At 40.1% G+C, this 18,254-nt stretch overlaps 1 protein-coding gene across 18 annotated transcripts in view; it reads right to left on the bottom strand.

Moving 5' to 3' along the window:
- Positions 1-17,498, bottom strand: part of DOCK7 (dedicator of cytokinesis 7) — a 228,671-nt gene extending 211,173 nt beyond the window's left edge. For all 18 annotated transcript variants that reach the window (XR_012419326.1, XM_005543186.4, XM_005543187.4 and 15 more), the window contains exon 1: positions 17,369-17,498. Coding sequence is in view for 17 of the 18 variants with exons in the window: in XM_005543186.4 (XP_005543243.1) it covers positions 17,369-17,406 (38 nt within the window). In the remaining variant the exon portion in view is untranslated. The remainder of the gene's footprint in view (positions 1-17,368) is intronic.
- Positions 17,499-18,254: the final 756 nt, after the last annotated feature.

Genomic DNA, 18,254 nt, shown 5'->3' with positions numbered 1-18,254 from the left:
GAGCCGAGATTGCACCACTACACTCCAGCCTGGGCAGCAGAGCGAGACTCCGTCTCTAAATAAATAAATAAATAAATAAATAGAAAGAAAACAATAGACTAAAGAAAAACAACATTGTACCACCTACTAAGTATTTGTGCCAAAAAATGTTTAACGTGAATTGAATCAAACCTTTATATCTAACTTATAGTTTACGAGAAATACAGAGAACAGTATAACAATACTATTGCAAGGAAGCCATCAGACAAAAATTAGAAGGCAGGTCATGCTATGTGCCAAAATCTCTTATGGGTCAATGTGGTGGATAAATTAAAAAGTAAAGGCAGTGGGCTAAGTTTTAGTGTAAAAAAGACTTAAGACTAAAAGACAAGGTCTATTTAAGAGGGTGGAAAAACAGACTTATGAGCTATAACCAAATGCAACATATGGTTACTACTGGATCCTGATTTGAACAAACCAGCTATAAAAGATATTTTGGGGGATGAGAAATTTGAACACGGGCAAGGTTACACATAAGAGTTAATAGGGTTTTTTAAAATGTTTTTACTGTGTGGAAAGCAGCATACAGTAAAATGTCCTTATATCAATATTTTAGAGATGCAAATGATGTTTGTAATTTAGCTTAAAAGTCTTCAGTTGGAGGCTTCAGCAGTGGCTCATGTCTGTAATTCCAGCACTTTGGGAGGTCCAGGCAGGAGCATTGATTGAGCCCAGGAATTCGAGACCAGCCTGGGCAACATGGCAAAACTCTGTCTCTACTAAAAATACAAAAAATTAGCCAGGAGTCGTAGTGTGTACCTGTAGTCCTAGCTACTTGGGAAGCTGAGGCGGGGAGGACTAGCTACTTGGCAGGCTGAGGCGGGAGGATAGCTTGAGCCCAGGAGGTCAAGGTTACAGTAAGCCTTAATCATACTACTGCACTCCAGCCTGGGCAATAAAGTGAGACCTTGCCTCAAAAAAAAAAAAAAAAGGCTTCAGTTATTATTATTCTGCCTTAGTAGGGAAAACTAACAAATCAAATATGAAGTAAGATGGGGCAAATAAACTTCAAGCAGTATGCATATCACATCCTCCCTAAAGTGCTGCCTGATTCTTTCTGTTCCATACAATTGAGTGTCCAAATCTGTTTGGACACTCCTCCCTACGCTTTCAAAGCACCCTGTGCTTATCTACATACATTCAAAGAAAAGGAGCTTCCAGGAGACAAATTCAGACAGGCAGCGACTAGCCACTGACTGCTTTCTATTGTTGAGTAAGAACCTTGCCTTGCTAATTGAGTTTGATTTCAGTAGTGGGAAAGCCCAACGTTTGTAAGCACTCTCTTTGAGAGAAGCATGTAAGCTGAGAAGGTTTCTATGGAACAGTACTCATACAACCCATAAGTATAAAAGTATGGTGGGGGGAAAAAGAGAACAGTGAAGTATCAAGAATTTGGCTTCTCAGGTCTGACACACTACATCTTCAGAAGCACCTCTGCAGCCTCCTTGAGGAATAGACAAGAAAACTTCACCTCTGATGGGGGTACTCTATGCTGTCTCTTACTTGGTATAAATGTCCCAAAACAGGTTCGTTTCTGCCATTAAAGAAATTACAGGATTTCAAACTCTAGTGGCATTTTTCTACCTCATCGTGATAACCAAACAATACCAAAGTCACAGCAACTATCAAATTGTTTTCAAATCTGTTTACCTATCTCCTTACAAGGAATTAAGCAATTAAAAGTCAAAACTTCATCTTATATCTGTAGCACATACAAAGTGCTTACCCAATGTTTACAGAGCTAAAGTGAAAAACACAGGAATAGAAAGGAAAAATTCACAATTCTTTCCCCAGAAAAGTAATTGAGTAAGAATGCTTGAATGGAACAACTTACGAGACCTCCTTCAGGGCAGGGACCATATCTTATTAATCCTAATATCCTCAAAGTCTAAGACAATGGGGAGAGAGAGAGAAATGGAGAAACAGATAAAAGAATTCAGAGAGAGGAAAAAAAGAGAGATAGGGAATAAGAATGAACTTGGAGACTACCTAGCACTTTCAAAACACCTTTTAGAGTAAACCAATTCATAAGTGATGTTGGTTTCTAATTGATTAAAAGGGAAGAAAAAAGTAAGCCTTTTTATCTATTATTGTCAAATAGAAAAATATTTGCAGGGAAAAAGAAGTCTCAATCTAGTTGAGATCATTATTATCATCTTTGTAATCTGGTAAAGTAAAAAAAACTACTACCAAAACACAATACTCTCCTATTCTGTATGAAATTTTTTTTAAAATATTTTTTAACAGGATATATAATTTGTTTGCTTATCTCAAAATAGTGTCTAATGTGTCTTTAGCATATCTGCAAAGGGCTGGTTAAAGAATTACTTTCAAGCTCTACTATTACATAAAGTTACTATGAGAAGCAGAGGAAATAAGATTTTCCAAAACTAAGACCAAAAAAAAAACAAAAAACTGATACAAGAAATCTTTTAAATAAATAAATAAATGGCATTACAAAATGCAAACTTAGGAAGAAAAATTTCAAACTCCACAAAGAGGTGAAGGTCCATCTCTCTGCCATCTCCAATTCTCAATCCCCAGTCTTATTCCCCAGATGTAACTAGTTAATATTTTCTTGGTATCCTTCAAAAAACAGATGTGTATCTATCATTATATATGTAAGAAATTCTTATTTTTCAATATCCACACATGACATCATACAATAATCATTTCTTGATACCTTACATTATACAATATATATTAGAAATCTTTGATATTAGCACATAAAACTAATAAAACTAGCAACATTTGTCAGGCACTTACAATGTGTCACATACTGTGCAAAGTGTTACTTTTGTTATACCTCAATCTTTAGAAAACCCTATGAAGTAGGTACTCTATTCGAATATTGAAATTTCAAGAGTTTCACATAACTGATAAGGAATAGAGCCAAGATTTGAACATAAAGACCTCATTCTGAACTACTAATCTCCTTTTTATCTGCTACAAAGTCCCTGGTATGTATAAACAAACATATTCAACCAGTCTCCACTGGTGGACATTTAAACTATTTCTGGTTTTTCCAAAAATTATCACTAGAATGTAAGTTCTGTGAGGCAGAGATTTTTGTCTGAATCAAGAATTATGGGTGATTTTTGAGGGCTTTCTGTATTTCCAAATTCTCTGCAGCAACATTATTTTATAATTAAACAACAGATATTTTTAGATACATTACAAAAATAACTTGCCCAAGTCTATGAGAGGTAGAGGCAGGGTTTGAATTCAGATTCATAAAGTTCCTAAAGCTTTCCATGGAAACAGGTTTCCAAAGATAAAATAATTCTTGCTATAGTTCATATTAATGATTTCTCTATTTTCCAAAACCCAGCCTTTCACAGGTCAGTTAAAGATATCCAGTGAAAATGTCTGGTGTATATACTAACATAGTAACAGGAACACTAGAATGACTACCACCATTGTTATGATCTGTTTCCTATCCTTCATGTATGGCTAAATAAAACACCAATCTAAGCCACTGTCTTCGTGTCATTTTTAAGTTAGCCTGTGTTAAAATGTTTAGGAACACAGAAGACTGGACCATAGTAACCACTAAAGGCTCAAGAAAACTAAAACATACAGGTTAACATGTGAAACAAACAAATAAAAAGAAACAGTCCTTCTACATAATACACTTAACATTTAAAATATACCTCCTTTTCTGGAGGGGAAGAGGATTAAAAAAGATGTCAGGTGTCTCATATATCCCATTTGACACTATTTTGGGGATAACATTACTCAAAATTATTTTCACATTAGAAAGCACTGTTTCTTTTGTTTTATTTTGTTTCTGAGACAGAGTCTCGCTCCGTCACCGAGGCTGGGGTGCAGTGGCGTGGCCTCGGCTCGCTGCAAGCTCCACATCCCGGGTTCACACCATTCTCCTGCCTCGGCCTCCTGAGTAGCTAGGACTACAGGCGCCAACCACCATGCCCCGCTAATTTTTTGTATTTTTAGTAGAGACGGGTTTTCACCGTGTTAGCCAGGATGGTCTCGGTCTCTTGACCTTGTGATTCACCCGCCTCGGTCTCCCAAAGTGCTAGGATTACAGGCGTGAGCCACCGTGCCCAGCCTAGAAAGCACTGTATTAAGGAGAATTTGGATGGCTCTATCACTGTGATCAACAGCATTTCAATATAAATCTCAGTTTCATCAACTAAAAAGCTGGTGATAATGCTGTTCTCTATTTCATGGAGCATATTACATTATAACTACATAAAGAAAAGAATTCAAAAATTTAGCATTTGTAAATATTAACACTGACCTGAAATTGGCAATTAAAAACAGAGGGAAAAGAAAAGTATCTACTGCAAAAAGTCAATCCTCCTAAAAGGATATAAATTTATCTTAAATTCCACCCTACTTCATAAAAATAAACCCACAGCTGCCTTACCCATAAACATACAAAATTATATCCTGGTGTGAAGTGTATATAATTAGTTGCTAAATCGTGTTTATTCTAACTTCTAAACATTTCTCAAATCCTTGTCCCCACCTTTCCTTTTTTACAACATCTGCCTACAAATAACATCATATTTAACGGTGAAAGTCTGAATGCTTTTCTCTTTAGAGCAAGAGAAAGCCAAGTATGTCTGTCTGCTCTCACCACTTCTACTCAACCTTGTACTGGAAGAGGGAGGGAGGGAAGGAGGGAGAGAGGAAGGAAAAAGGAAGGAAGGGAGGGAGGGAGGGATTAAAGGCATTTAGATTGGAAAGGAAGAAATAAAACTGTCTTTACTCACAGAAAAAAATTATCCTGTATACAGAAAATTCTCAGGAACCCACAAAAAACTACTAGAAATACCAAACGAGTTCAGCAAGGTCTAAGGATACAAGTTTAATATCCAAAAATCAACTGTATCTCTATATACTAGCAATGAACAAACCAAAAATATTTAATTCCATTCAAAAGATCAAAAATAATAAAATAGTTAGAAATAAATTTAACAAAAGAAGTACAAGACCTGTACACTGAAAACTTCAAGACACTGAAGAGAGAAATTAAGTAAGATCTAAATAAATAGACCCCCCACCCCATTTTCATGGATTGGAAGACTCAATATTGTTCAGATGGCAACTCTCCCAAACTGATCAACAGATTCAATGCAATTTCTATCAAAATCCCAACAAGACTTAGCAGAAACTGGCATACTTTATATGGATATTGATCCTAAAATGTATATGAAAATGCAAAAAATCCAGAACAGACAAAACAATTTTGAAAAAAGTAAAAAATTGGAGGACTCACACTTACAAATTTCAAATTTTACTTTAAAGCCTTGGTAACCAGAACAGCACAGTACTGGTATAAGGACAGACATACAGATCAACGAAACAGAACTAAGTATCAGGAAATGAACTCTTACATTTATGGTCAACTGATTTTTTCTGATAATGGTGCCAAGGCAATTCAATTGGACAAAAGTATTCTTTTCAACAGAGTGTTGCAACAATTGAACATCCACACACTAAAGACAAATTTAGAACTTTATCTCAAACCATGCACAAAAACTAATGCAAAATGGAACATAAACCTTAATATAAGAACTAACACTATAAAATTTTTAGCAGAAAATAGAAAAAAAATTCATGACAATGGATTAGGCAAAAAATCTTAGCTACTACACCAAAATCCTGATGCATAAAAGAAGAAAAACTGATGAACTGAACTTTATCAAAATTGAAAACCTTTGTGCTTCAAACATCACCTAAAAAATGAAAGGACAAGCCAAACAAGGAGACAATATTATATATCTAAAGAAGGACTTTTACCCAGAACACATAAAGAACTCCTACAACTCAAAAACAAGATAAACAATCCCACTGAAAAATAAGTAAGATGCCAGGCATGGTGGTGCATGCGTGTAATCCTAGCACTTTGGGAGGCTGAGGGGGGAGGATCACTTGAGCCCAAGAGTTCAAGACCAGCCTGGGCAACATAGAGTCTGACCCTACAAAAGATACAAAAACTTAGCCAGATGTGGTGGCGTGGGCCTGTAGTCCCAGCTACTCAGGAGGTTGAGCTGGGAGGATGGCTTGAGCCCAGGAGTTCAAAGCAGCAGTGAGCTATAACACACCACTGAACTATAGCCTTGGTAACAGAGCAAGACCCTGTCTCAATCAATCAATCAATACAAATGAGTAAGAGATCCGAATAGGTATTTCACCAGAGCAGATATGTGAGTGGCTAATAAGCACATAAAAAAGGTCACTTTAGTCAGCCAGGCGCGGTGGTAGCCCACACCGGTAATCCCAGCACTTTGGGAGGCTGAGGCGGGCAGATCACAAGGTCAGGAGATCGAGACCGTCCTGGCTAACATGGTGAAACTCCTCTCTACTAAAAATACAAAAAAAACAAATTAGCCAGGCATGGTGGCGGGTGCCTAGTTCCAGCTACTCGGGAGGCTGAGGCAGGAGAATGGCGTGAACCCGGGAGGCAGAGCTTGCAATAAGCCGAGATTGCACCACTGCACTCCAGCCTGGGTGACAGTGCAAGACTCCATCTCAAAAAAAAAAAAAAAAAAAAAGTCACTAGTCATTAGGAAAACACAAATCCAAATCACAATGAAATACCACTTCACACTCACCAGAATGCCTAGAATCAAAGAGGACAATAACAAGTGTTAGCAAGCATGTGGAGAAATTAGAACCCTCATAACCCTCATACATTGCTAATAGGAATGTAAAATGGCAGTCATTGTGGAACAGGTTCGCAGATCCTCAAAAAGCTAAACACAAAATTATACTATGACCTAGCAATTCCACTCCTAGATAGGTATATACCCACAAGAATTGAAAACAAGCCTTCAAACAAAAGCTTGTATTCCTATTGGCACTATTCACAAAAGCCAAAAGGTAGAAAAAACAACCTAAATGTCCATCAACTGATGAATGGATAAACAAAATGTGCTACATACAATGGAGTATTATTCAGTCATAAAAGGAGTGAAGTACTGATACATGCTACAACACAGATGAACCATAAAAACATTACGCTAAATGAAAGCCACCAGACATAAAAGGCCATATATTGCATGATTCTCTTTATGTGAAATCTTCATAAAAAGCAAATTGAGAGATCGATACAAAAAAGATTTGTTGTGCCTAGGGCTTGGGGTCAAAATAGGGAATGACCGCAAACTGGCACAAGGAATTTTTGGGGTGATGGAAACGTTCTAAAACTAGATTTTGGATGACAGTTTCACATCTGTAAATTTACTAAAAATCATTTAATTGTACACTCAAAATGAATGAATTTTATGATTCGTAAAGTATACCTCGATAAAGCTGGTTTTTGTTTTGTTTTGTGTTTCTAAGGATCTGGGTATGGATGGAACTGCTCTGCAAAGATAAGTGGAAGAAACTGTTTATTTGTAAGAGAAAGAATGATGATGGCAGAAAAAGGAGAGCTGAATGTAGTCACTAAGAAAATTTTGCATCCTGCGACTCCGTGCCATGATCCTGTATCATTAGCAATTATGAAAATTATTAAATGGTTGATATGAATGAAGGAGTTAGTTCGGTTTTCTGGTGTCACAGGGCAAACCAGAAACAGCCCATGATGATGCAAGCATACAGATGCAGAAGGAAAAAATGAGAACGACAGAAGTCAAAAAGAAAAACCAGGAAGACATCCTTGGGAGGGCTCTGAGTTGGTACTCAGATCTGAGCTAAACTTTAAAAAGTTAAGGGACAGGGAAGCCACAGCTAGCTAGCATCAGATTACACTGGTTTTCTTTGAATTTCTTTGTATTTCATCAGTTCCATCTAAATTGCAGATAGGATAGCTGTCTATAGTACCACATATTTAAGTAATTATACTGATGTGGAACCACTTAAAGTGACTAATTTTAAAGAACATCAGTTGTTTTGCTATCACCAGTACTCTTATCCTCATTCTTTAGGTTAGAAACCCTTCCTTGGTAAGGAACTAATTCTGTAAGATTTGGGTGGGGCTAACACATCTTTCCCCCAAGCCATAGAGAAGGGCATGTGACCCACAGTAGTCAGACTCTCCTATCCCCCTAAACATAGTAATTGGTTCAAGGAAGGACATGTGACCCAACCCACACCAATAATTTAGTCCTTGGATCTTTTCTGCCAGAACTAAACTGGTAGGATTTGAGCCTGGGGCTGTCAAATATCATAGTGGCCATTTTGTGGAAAACCTATCCAAGACATGAAGATAAGTGGCTGCTGACATCATCTGTATCCCTGGACCCAACACACTCGGTTACATGAGTCAACACTGTGTGTCTGTGCAAAATAATCTGATCTGTCACTTGTAACCCCTGCAGTTAAGTCTGAAGAAATTGAATTGACTGAAATGAAGAAGAAAAGCCCCAAATAAAGCATCAATTCTTTTTTTTTTTTTTTTTTTTTGAGACGGAGTCTTGCTTTGTCGCCCAGGCTGGAGTGCAGTGGCGCGATCTCAGCTCACTGTAAGCTCTGCCTCCGGGGTTCACGCCCTTCTCCTGCCTCAGCCTCCCGAGTAGCTGGGACTACAGGTGCGCACCACCATGCCCGGCTAATTTTTTGTACTTTTAGTGGAGACGGGGTTTCACCATGTTAGCCAGGATGGTCTCGATCTCCTGACCTCGTGATCCGCCCGCCTTGGCCTTCCAAAGTGCTGGGATTACAGGTGTGAGCCACTGCGGCCGGCAGCATCAATTCTTAACTCTTATAACAGGTTCTGTTTTCTAGGGAACCCAAACTAAAAGCTACAAAAAGCTGTCAGCTATCATTAGGCTTAACAGTGAAACATAGAATGCTTTCCCTTTGAGATCATAAATAAAACAAGGAAGGCCAGGAACAGAGGCTCATGCCTGTAATCCCAGCATTTGGGAAGGCCAAGGTGGGAGGATCGCTTGAGGCCAGGAGTTTGAGACCAGCCTGGGCAACACAGCAAGACCCCATCTCTAAAACAAATTTTAAAATTAGCCAGACATGGTCGTGCACACCTGTAGTTCTAGCTACTCAGGAGGCTGAAATGAGACGACTGCTTGAGCCCAGGAGTTCAAGGTTATAGTGAGCTATGATCACGCCATTGTGCTCCACTCTGGACAACAGAGCAAGAGTCCACCTCAAAAAAACAAATAAAAACTACAAAACAGAAAAATAAAAATGTTAAGAATGTTCAATATTAATACAATGTTGAATAGCAATGATACCAATCTACACAGTAATACAAAATAATAGTCTACAGAGCAAGATAAAAAATAGTAAGTCAATTATAAGGATTGAAAAGGAAGAAACAAAAAAAATAATGATTTCCAGATCATATGGTTGTCTACACAGAAAATACAAAGGAATTCACAAGCATATTCTTAGAATAAACAAGAGTTTAGCAAGGTATAGCTGCATACAAAATTGTTATCTACCCAGGAATAAATCTAACAAAAGATAAGCAAGAACCTGACAGAGAAAATTATAAAATTTCATTGTACAACATAAAGAAGACCTAAATAAATGGAGAGCTACACTATGGATCATGGATTGGAAACTCAATATTATAAGGATCTTATTTCTCCTCCAAATTAACATACAGATTCAATGCAATCCCAATCAAATTCTATGAGTTTTGGGTTCAGGGAGTTTTGTTTTGTTTTTGGTAGATTCTAAAATTTACATGGAAACTCAAAGGGCTAAGAGCAGTCAAGATTTTTTTTTAAAGGTAGAAGGAGTTACTCTACCAAATGCCAAGGCTGATTATAACTAAGATTATTTATAATTTATAAAAAAAATACTGTATAACCAGACCAATGGAACAAAACAGAGATCCCAGAAAAAGACCCACAAATAAGGATATATAATCTACAACAGATAATTTCAATGTACATTTTAAAAATAATTAAAAGAACTGGATCGTTTGTTACACAACATAAATGCTTGAGATGATAGATACCCCATTTACCCTGATGTGATTCTTATACATTGTATGCCTCTATCAAAATATCTTATGTACCCCATAAATAAATGTGCATACTATGTACCCACAAATATTAAAATTAATTTTTTTAATCTACAACAGAGGCGGCAGGGCAGATTAATGGGGAAAGAATAATACATTTAGAAAAAAATTAAAATTTCACACCATACACATATCAAGGTGGAATATAAACCTAAATAAAAAGGGAGTAACTACAAATTCATGATAATATGGATGAATATCTTAATATCTCAGAGTAATAAAATATTTCTTAAGACCCATAAAGTAATAACCATTAAAAAACTGGTAAGTTAAACTGTATTAAAACTGAGAACTTAGAGCTTTCATAAGACTCCATTAAAACAATGAAAAACAAGCCACAGGGTGGAAAAAGGTATTTGCTACACATATAATCAATAAACAACTAATACACAGACTGTATGTAAAGTACTCACACAAAATCAATTTAAAAAAAAACCAAAGGGAAAAAACAATGGAGGAGGGGGATAACAGCAAAAGATTTAAATAATTAATTTATAAAAGAAGAAATCCAAATGATCAGTAAACATACAAAACAGAGCTCAACCTCATTAGTAATAAAATAAAAATTAAAACTTACAATGAGATAGCATTGTGCATCCACCACATCGTGGCAAAAATGAAAAAGTTGGCCAAACCAAGTAATGGCATTGATGTAAAGCAACATTGTTGTGAGATTGTAAATTTCTACGAACACTTTAGAAATAAGTTTGGCACTACCTAATAAACATTCCTGTAGCAATAAAGATTGCCATCTATGACTCAGAAATTGCAAGGGTGGCTATACCCTACAGAAACTCAAGCATACGTATACCTGAATATTTGTATAGGAGTGTTCATAGAAACATTGTTTGTAATAGTAAAAAACTGGAAACAATACAAATGTTCACCTACTATAGAATGAATTGTGGTATATTTATGCAATGAAATACTACAAAGCAATGAAAAGGAATGAACTTCAACTACTCGGAGTATCATTAATTAATCTATCTCACAAATTATAATTTTTTGCAAAGAAGCAAGACAGAGAAGCATACACACAATACGATTCCACCCGAATGATTTCAAAAAGAGAAGAAAACATTTTGCTTAGCAATGCATTCACAGATGGTAACATTAAAGAAAGCAAGGAAATGGTTATCCCAAAAGTCAGAATAGTGGACTGGAGTAGTCTTAAGAAGAGGCAAGATTCAGGAAAGAAAAGGAAGAATGTATCTAAAAGAAAAAAAAAACAGCACAAGGGTTACAGAGATGGAAACGAGCATAGCATTTGTGGAGGTACAGTGAAAACACCAGACTGACTGGAGGACAATATGTAAACTAGAGAGTAAGTCAACAAAAGGAGGACCAGGTCACAGTTAACTTTAAAATCCAAGCAAGGGTTTGGCTTTAACACTGTAAGAAGCCACTTATATTCTTGAACTGCACAATGCCATGATGAAAGCTGTGTTTTAGGGAGACTTAATTTGCAATACACTTGAATTACAGGAGGGAGGGACTATATCAGTTAGTAGTTTTCTAGGGTCATCTAGAAGTGAAATAATGAAGGATGCTTCATCTTACGTGTCAGATATCCATAGGATCTGTGTGAAGCACTGGAGACAAAAAGTCAAGACCAGACTTGCCATCAAAGAGCTCTGAAAAGCAGTACAAAAATAGGGAAGGGGGTGGAGGGACATAAGAAATGTAACTTTTAAAAAAAATAGCTCATGAAATCAGTGACGAAGAAAAGAAAAAAGTCAAAGGTTCCTAGCCCTCAAGAGCCCTATAATTCTAGACATAAGGTAAGCCCAACTATATAGCCCAAGAATTGATGAGGAAGAGAATAAACAGGAAGTAGCCATGACTATACCACATACATAGGAGAAATGTGACAAGGAAAGGAATGTTTGGTTGGCAGCTGAAAACGCCAGAACACTCAATAGATCTTTGTTTTTTGATGAGAAAGACATAGTAAGTCTTATGGTTTAAGGGAAAGGTCCACAAAAAGGAGTAGATTGAAGATGTTAGAACGGGAAATTTGTGGAATCAAGACTCTGAGAGAGGGGGCAAGAGAGAATTTTGAAGTACAATAAAATGGGTAAGTTTTAGGAACAAGAGACCTTTCAGGCTCAAGGGAGAAAGATGGTTAAATCACATATTGAGAGAGTAGTATTCTAAGGTTAAAATGAAGGACTAATGGTAGTCTCAAACTTTTCAGTAAGATGACGTAGAGAAATGAAATTGTTAAATAAGAGAAATGACTTACGGTAAATCTCATCTCAAATGGCAAGCTATTGAGACATAAAGATGAACTCTGAAATGTTCTAGTCTCTCTTTAACATTATTCTGCAGCTTAGGAGCAAGAAGCAGGTTAGCTATTCAGCATTAAGAATTACTGAGATGAATACAACAAAAGATCAGGGAAGATTATGTGTCCAGCGAGATAAAACAGGTAGCGCTGAAGTCGTTGGTAATATATGGAACTATGAATTGAACAAAGTAGATTCTGTAGATTGAAAGACTGGGCCCATCTGTACAGAGTTACTAACACATACAAGACTAAAAACATCCAAGGTGTTAAATAAGTCTATATCCAGGAAATCACACCCATGTAAGATTTTCCCTCAGAAATAAAGATCTGATGGAAACCTTTCATTAAATTATGCTGCTTATGCAGCAAAATGATACCCGGTTAACAAAGGAAGGACTAAGAAAGCTGGCATCACTTTTGGGATAGTAGCAGTGACACTGTTAGGAAACCTGGAACTACTACAGAAAATATTTTGCAGAAAAAAAACATAGTCAAATAAAAAGAGTAGGCCAAGCATGGTAGCTCATGACTGTAATCCCAGCACTTTGGGAGGCCGAGGTGGGCAGATCACTTTAGCCCCGGAATTCAAGACCAGCCTAGGCAACATGGCGAAACCCCGTCTCTACAAAAAAATGCAAAAATTAGCCAGGCATAGTGCCCATAGTCCCAGCTACTTGGGAGGCTGAGGTGGGAGAATCGCCTGAACCCAGGGGCAGAATCTGCAGTGAGCCAAGACTGAACCACTACACTCCAGCCTGGGCAACAGAGCAAGACCCTATCTCAAGAAAAAAAAAAAGCGTAAGATCTGAAATCAGGCTGGGCAAGGTGGCTCACGCCTGTAATCCTAGCACTTTGGGAGGCCAAGGCGGGCGGATAACCTGAGGTCAGGAGTTCGAGACCAGCCTGGCAAACATGGTAAAACCCTCTTACTACTAAAAATACAAAAATTAGCTGGGCGTGGTGGTGAGCTATGGAACCACTTGAACCCGGGAGCGGGGGACGGGGGTAGGGGGGCAGTGTGGAGGTTGCAGTGAGCCAAGATTGTGCCACTTCACTCCAGCCTGGGCAAAAGAGCAAAACTCCATCTCAAAAAAAAAAAAAAAAATCTGAAATCAGAGAACTAGGATTTGAATCCCAATTCAGGCAAATACAATTGCTGTTTTTAGGCCTCAATTCCCCATCTAGAAAATGATAACAATGCCGGGCGCGGTGGCTCACGCCTGTAATCCCAGCACTTTGGGAGGCCGAGGCGGGCGGATCACAAGGTCAGGAGATCGAGACCACGGTGAAACCCCGTCTCTACTAAAAATACAAAAAATTAGCCGGGCGCGGTTGTGGGCGCCTGTAGTCCCAGCTACTCGGGAGGCTGAGGCAGGAGAATGGCGTGAACCCGGGAGGCGGAGCTTGCAGTGAGCCGAGATCGCGCCACTGCACTCCAGCCTGGGCGACAGAGCGGAAAAAAAAAAAAAAAAAAAAAAGAAAATGATAACAATAACAGTAAGTAATATAGAAGTAATAATAGTAGTGGCTAACATTTTTGAATGCTTATGTTCTAGACACAGTACTAATGCATTATTAGAACTGTATTAGCTCACTTACACATGTATTAACTCATGTAATCATCACATTAACTTTATTGAGGCTGTTATCCCCATTTTTCTGTGATATACGCAGAATTTCAACCTGTGCAATCTGATCCCAGATCCTATATTCTTTAGTACATTTTCTGCCTCTCTGGATTATGAAGATAAGAATGCAGTAAAAAGTGCTTTAAGTGTACACAAATGTTCATCATTACTGCTGAGTATCAAGCAACAGGACAAAATAATCCCAACAAAATCCTAGACAATTTATCTACAGTCAACATTTCATAAATCCATGGGCCTTATCCTCAAAAAGCAAAGGGGATACACACATAAAAAGACAACTACTTGATATGGACAAAATACACATGCTGCTTTTCTATGGTGAGCTGAAGTAAACAGTATAATTAGTGATATAAGAATAAAGAGCCTTCAGAAATCACCAAATTACAGCCTCAAAAAGTAACTGCACTAAATGCAAAGGGCTAAAAAATAACTGAGACAGAAAGAAGATCATTATAATTTTTTTTTAAAGTAAAGGTTTCTGAACAATCACAAAGCTTTGAAAAGAAATAAGGTCCCAAACAGCAACAGGCTTTTCACAGAGCAACAAATTTCATATATGCATACTACGAAAAGGCTTACATTTCCAACAAAAGTCCTAAACCACTTTATAAATACTGTAGTAAAAAATAGTTGATACTAGACACTTACACAGAGCACTGTTCTAAGTACTTTAGAGGTATCAATTCATTTAATCCTCACAAAAACCCTACGAGGTTAAGTCTTACTATCATCCTCATTTTCTAGATTGTGAAAATGAGGCAGAAGTGTGGTCAAGTAACTTGGCCATGTTTACCCAATGAGTGGCTGTGCTGGGGTGTCAAACCCAGGAAGTTCATCTCCAGAATTTGTGCTATATACTTCCCTCTAATAGAAAACTAAAAAGCAGAACACTAACTGATTCAGAAGTATTAAGTATTATTCAATCATATTTGATAACAAGGAAGAACCTTTCATTCACAATAAGCAGTTAATAATTCATTACTCATAGCAGTTCTGTCTTTGGTGTTCCTTCCAAGTTAAGTCTGCACATTCTCACTGGACAATCTCATCAACCCCCCACCCACCCCCCAGCTCCAAATACAATCTACTTGCTGATAACTCTCAAATCCAGATCTCCAGCCCAATCTCTCTTCTGCACCTTCAACCTGCACCAAAAACCAAACAGATATTTCTCTGAGTGATTCATGAGCCCCTCAAAATTAACAACTCCAAAACTGAATCATCATCTCCATCCCACTTGCATCTCCCAATCTCAAACTCTTTTTCCTCCTGTACTCCCTTACCCCAAAGACTGTCACCAACATCCACGTGGTTGCCCAACTTAGGATGTCATCCCAGATTCCTCAATCTGCCTCACCTTGCATGTCCAATCACCAATCACTACCATATCCACCTCCTGTCTGTCCAGTAAGTGCACATCTCTTCATTCATGTGACCTTACTTAATTTTATAACTTCTTAGAAAGCTGTTCTTATTTGCATTTTTGTGTTGTTTTGCACAACTGATTCTCTTTTTTTCTTGTGGTTTGTCCTGTCCCATCTGGTGGTAAACTCCACTAATAGACACACAATTTCACAGCCAAGTCTCTAATGTGCACTTACTTTATCAGTATGATGTTTTCAGGGATAAATTTCAGGTTCTAATAAGAGAAATTAATACTAGGAATACATGTCAAGTAATAACATTTTTTAATGACATCACCATCAGAAGTAAGACCTAGTTATTTTACAAAAAAAAAAAAGTCCTGTCATCACAACTCCCTGGGAGAAACTAATTACTACAAGTGTTTGATGACAGGTAGTATAGGCCATGTACTATCTTACACACATTACACAAATTATGCCATTTAATGCTCACAACAACACTATGAGCTGGGTCCTATTAATATTCTCATTTGCCAGATGAGGAAACGGAAATTGGCCCAACAACTTGGCCAAAGTCCCAAGTTAGAAAATATCAGTCAGGATTTGAACCCATGTCGGAGTCTGACAGTAGAGCCCATGTTCTTAAACACTAGATATTTTGTCCCTTAAGGAAAAAAATACGTGCCAGAACTCTGGAAAGAAAGAAAGAAAAAAAAAAAGCCTCTGCCTCGAAACTAGCTAGGACTACAGGTGTGACACCACACCTGGCTAATTTTTTTTTGCAGAGATGGGGTAGGGAGGAGGGGGCTCGCTATGTTGCCCAGGCTGGTCTTGAACTCCTGGCCTCAAGCGATCCTCCTGCCTCGGCCTCCCAAACTGCTGGGATTACAGGCGTGAGCCACTGCATCCGGCCCAAAATTTTTTAAGAAATGTCAACAAACCAGAAAGACTCAGAGTCACAGAAATACAACTGTCCAAAAACAAAAAAGATAATTTAATCTGAATGCTTCTTTTCTTGGGACATCATAATTCACACAAACATGATTTTATTAAAACAAAAATGTCCACTGTCTCATACATAAGTACACTCCACAAAGAAATTCTACAAATATTAGAATCCTCTGTCATTCAATTCTTATTTGGCGGGAGGGAGAAAGGTGGCAACCAACCACCCCAAGTAGGTGAAAGGCTTTGAAACCTCCACCTTGATCACTTGCTTTACTTCAGGACTGCTAACATATGAGAGAAAGCCAGTGTATAAAGAACATTGCCTATCATCCATCTTCTTCGGGTGCTCTGAGAAACACAGGCGCACAGTCAAATTCACAGGCGAACTCAGAACGAGCTTCAGCCTGCAATCCATCAGGGATTTGGCAGCTGCACACCGAAGGTGCAGCCCGCAGCTCTCAACTTTTCATTCTGTCCACACGTTTGCAATCCTGGACGCACAAGCCCACTTTGAACCTGGCCCCAGGGTGCAAAGAGGGTTTCTGTCAGATTTCTCAGGAAGAGCGAGAAGCGTGAAGGAGGGGCGGCCTCCCACCCGCCCCGAGCCGTCGCGCATTTCTCCTTTTGTTGGGGTGGAGAGGAGGGCGGACCCCGCACCCTCTAGGGGCCAACAGGGGGTGGGCGGAGAGAGGGGAGGGGGCGAAACGCCGCGGCGGCCCCCGACAAGCCCGGGGGTGGGGACACAAAGAATTCGGGAAGCGGCCGACGAGCTCCCCCACCCGCCCTTCCATTAAATAAACCGTCGGGAAAGTCCAGGCCCGGGCCGCCGAGGAGCAGGCGGAGGCGGGCGCGCTGGCTGGCGTCCGCGGCCCTCTCTGCTCCCGGCCGAGGCTCAGCGGCGGACGCGGGCTGAAGACCGGGGTTGTAGGGCGGCGCGAGGCCTCCGCTACCCCCTCAACCACCCCGAACCCCTTCCGCCCCGCCGCGGGCCAGGCCGCGGGATCCCGGTGCCGGCCTCGCCACACCCACCCGCCTCTTAGGCCCGGCCTGGGAGGACTCCGCGGCTCTTTCTCCGGCGGCGGCGGCGCGCCCCACGCCCGAGATTTACCTGCTGATCTTCTGGGCGAAGGCGCGGCGCTCGGCCATGGTTGCTGAGGCGGCGGCGGCGGGCTGGGCGCGGACCGGCGGGCGCGTGCCTCCTTGCTCGTGCTCCCTCCCTCGCGGCCTCCGCCAGTCCCGGCTCCGGACCTGGGAGGCTGGGGCTGGCGGCCGGAGCCGGGAACGAGCCCTGCCGTAATGTTCCTTAGAGGCGCGCACCGAGAAACCGCTCCTCCCCCAGCGCGTCAATCCCGGCGGGAACCCCGGCTTCGGAAGGCAGCTGCGGCCGGCGGGAGCCGAGGGGTAGAACGGAGCGCTGAGGAAGCGAGGCCCCAGCCCTAGCCGCTTCGCTGCCGCGGAGCCTGCTCGACCGAGAGGTCGCGGAGAGAAGCCAGAGACAGGCCAGCGACCTGGCGAGGCAAGAAAATAAGATAACCGAATGCGTAGGGGGAGCTTGGCTTTCCCGAAATGGAAGGGAAGGAAATGGAAGGTGGGCTTTGCCGAGGGGGCTGTGCTCTACCGGCCTGGATGACCGGGTTCATGTTTCTGCAGCAGCCGTCTCCGAGCTTTTTAAAGCACTTGGGTTTCTGCTTCGGCCTCATGAATGTGGTATAACTGGAGAAACAGTGGTTTTTCTTATAGAGAAAGGGTCAGAAAATACCTTGCTCCTGCAGAGATAACAATAGTAATAGCTGACTTCTGGTGCTTAGCCAGCCACTGGATTAAAGTTTTTCAAACATGAGCGCTTTGAAGTAGATCGTTACTATCCCCATTTTAGAGGGAAGGAAATTGACTCAGAAAAGCTAAGTGACTGGTCCCAGGTCGCACAGATGGTAAACTCTTCCACAGAGACTCAAACCCAGAGCCTGTTCTTTTAGGGCAGTTGTTTCCGTATT

Source organism: Macaca fascicularis, chromosome 1 (assembly GCF_037993035.2).
Source record: "Macaca fascicularis isolate 582-1 chromosome 1, T2T-MFA8v1.1".
In the NCBI taxonomy this organism is placed as follows: Eukaryota; Metazoa; Chordata; class Mammalia; order Primates; family Cercopithecidae; genus Macaca; species Macaca fascicularis.
This window is presented reverse-complemented; position numbering and strand designations above follow the sequence as displayed.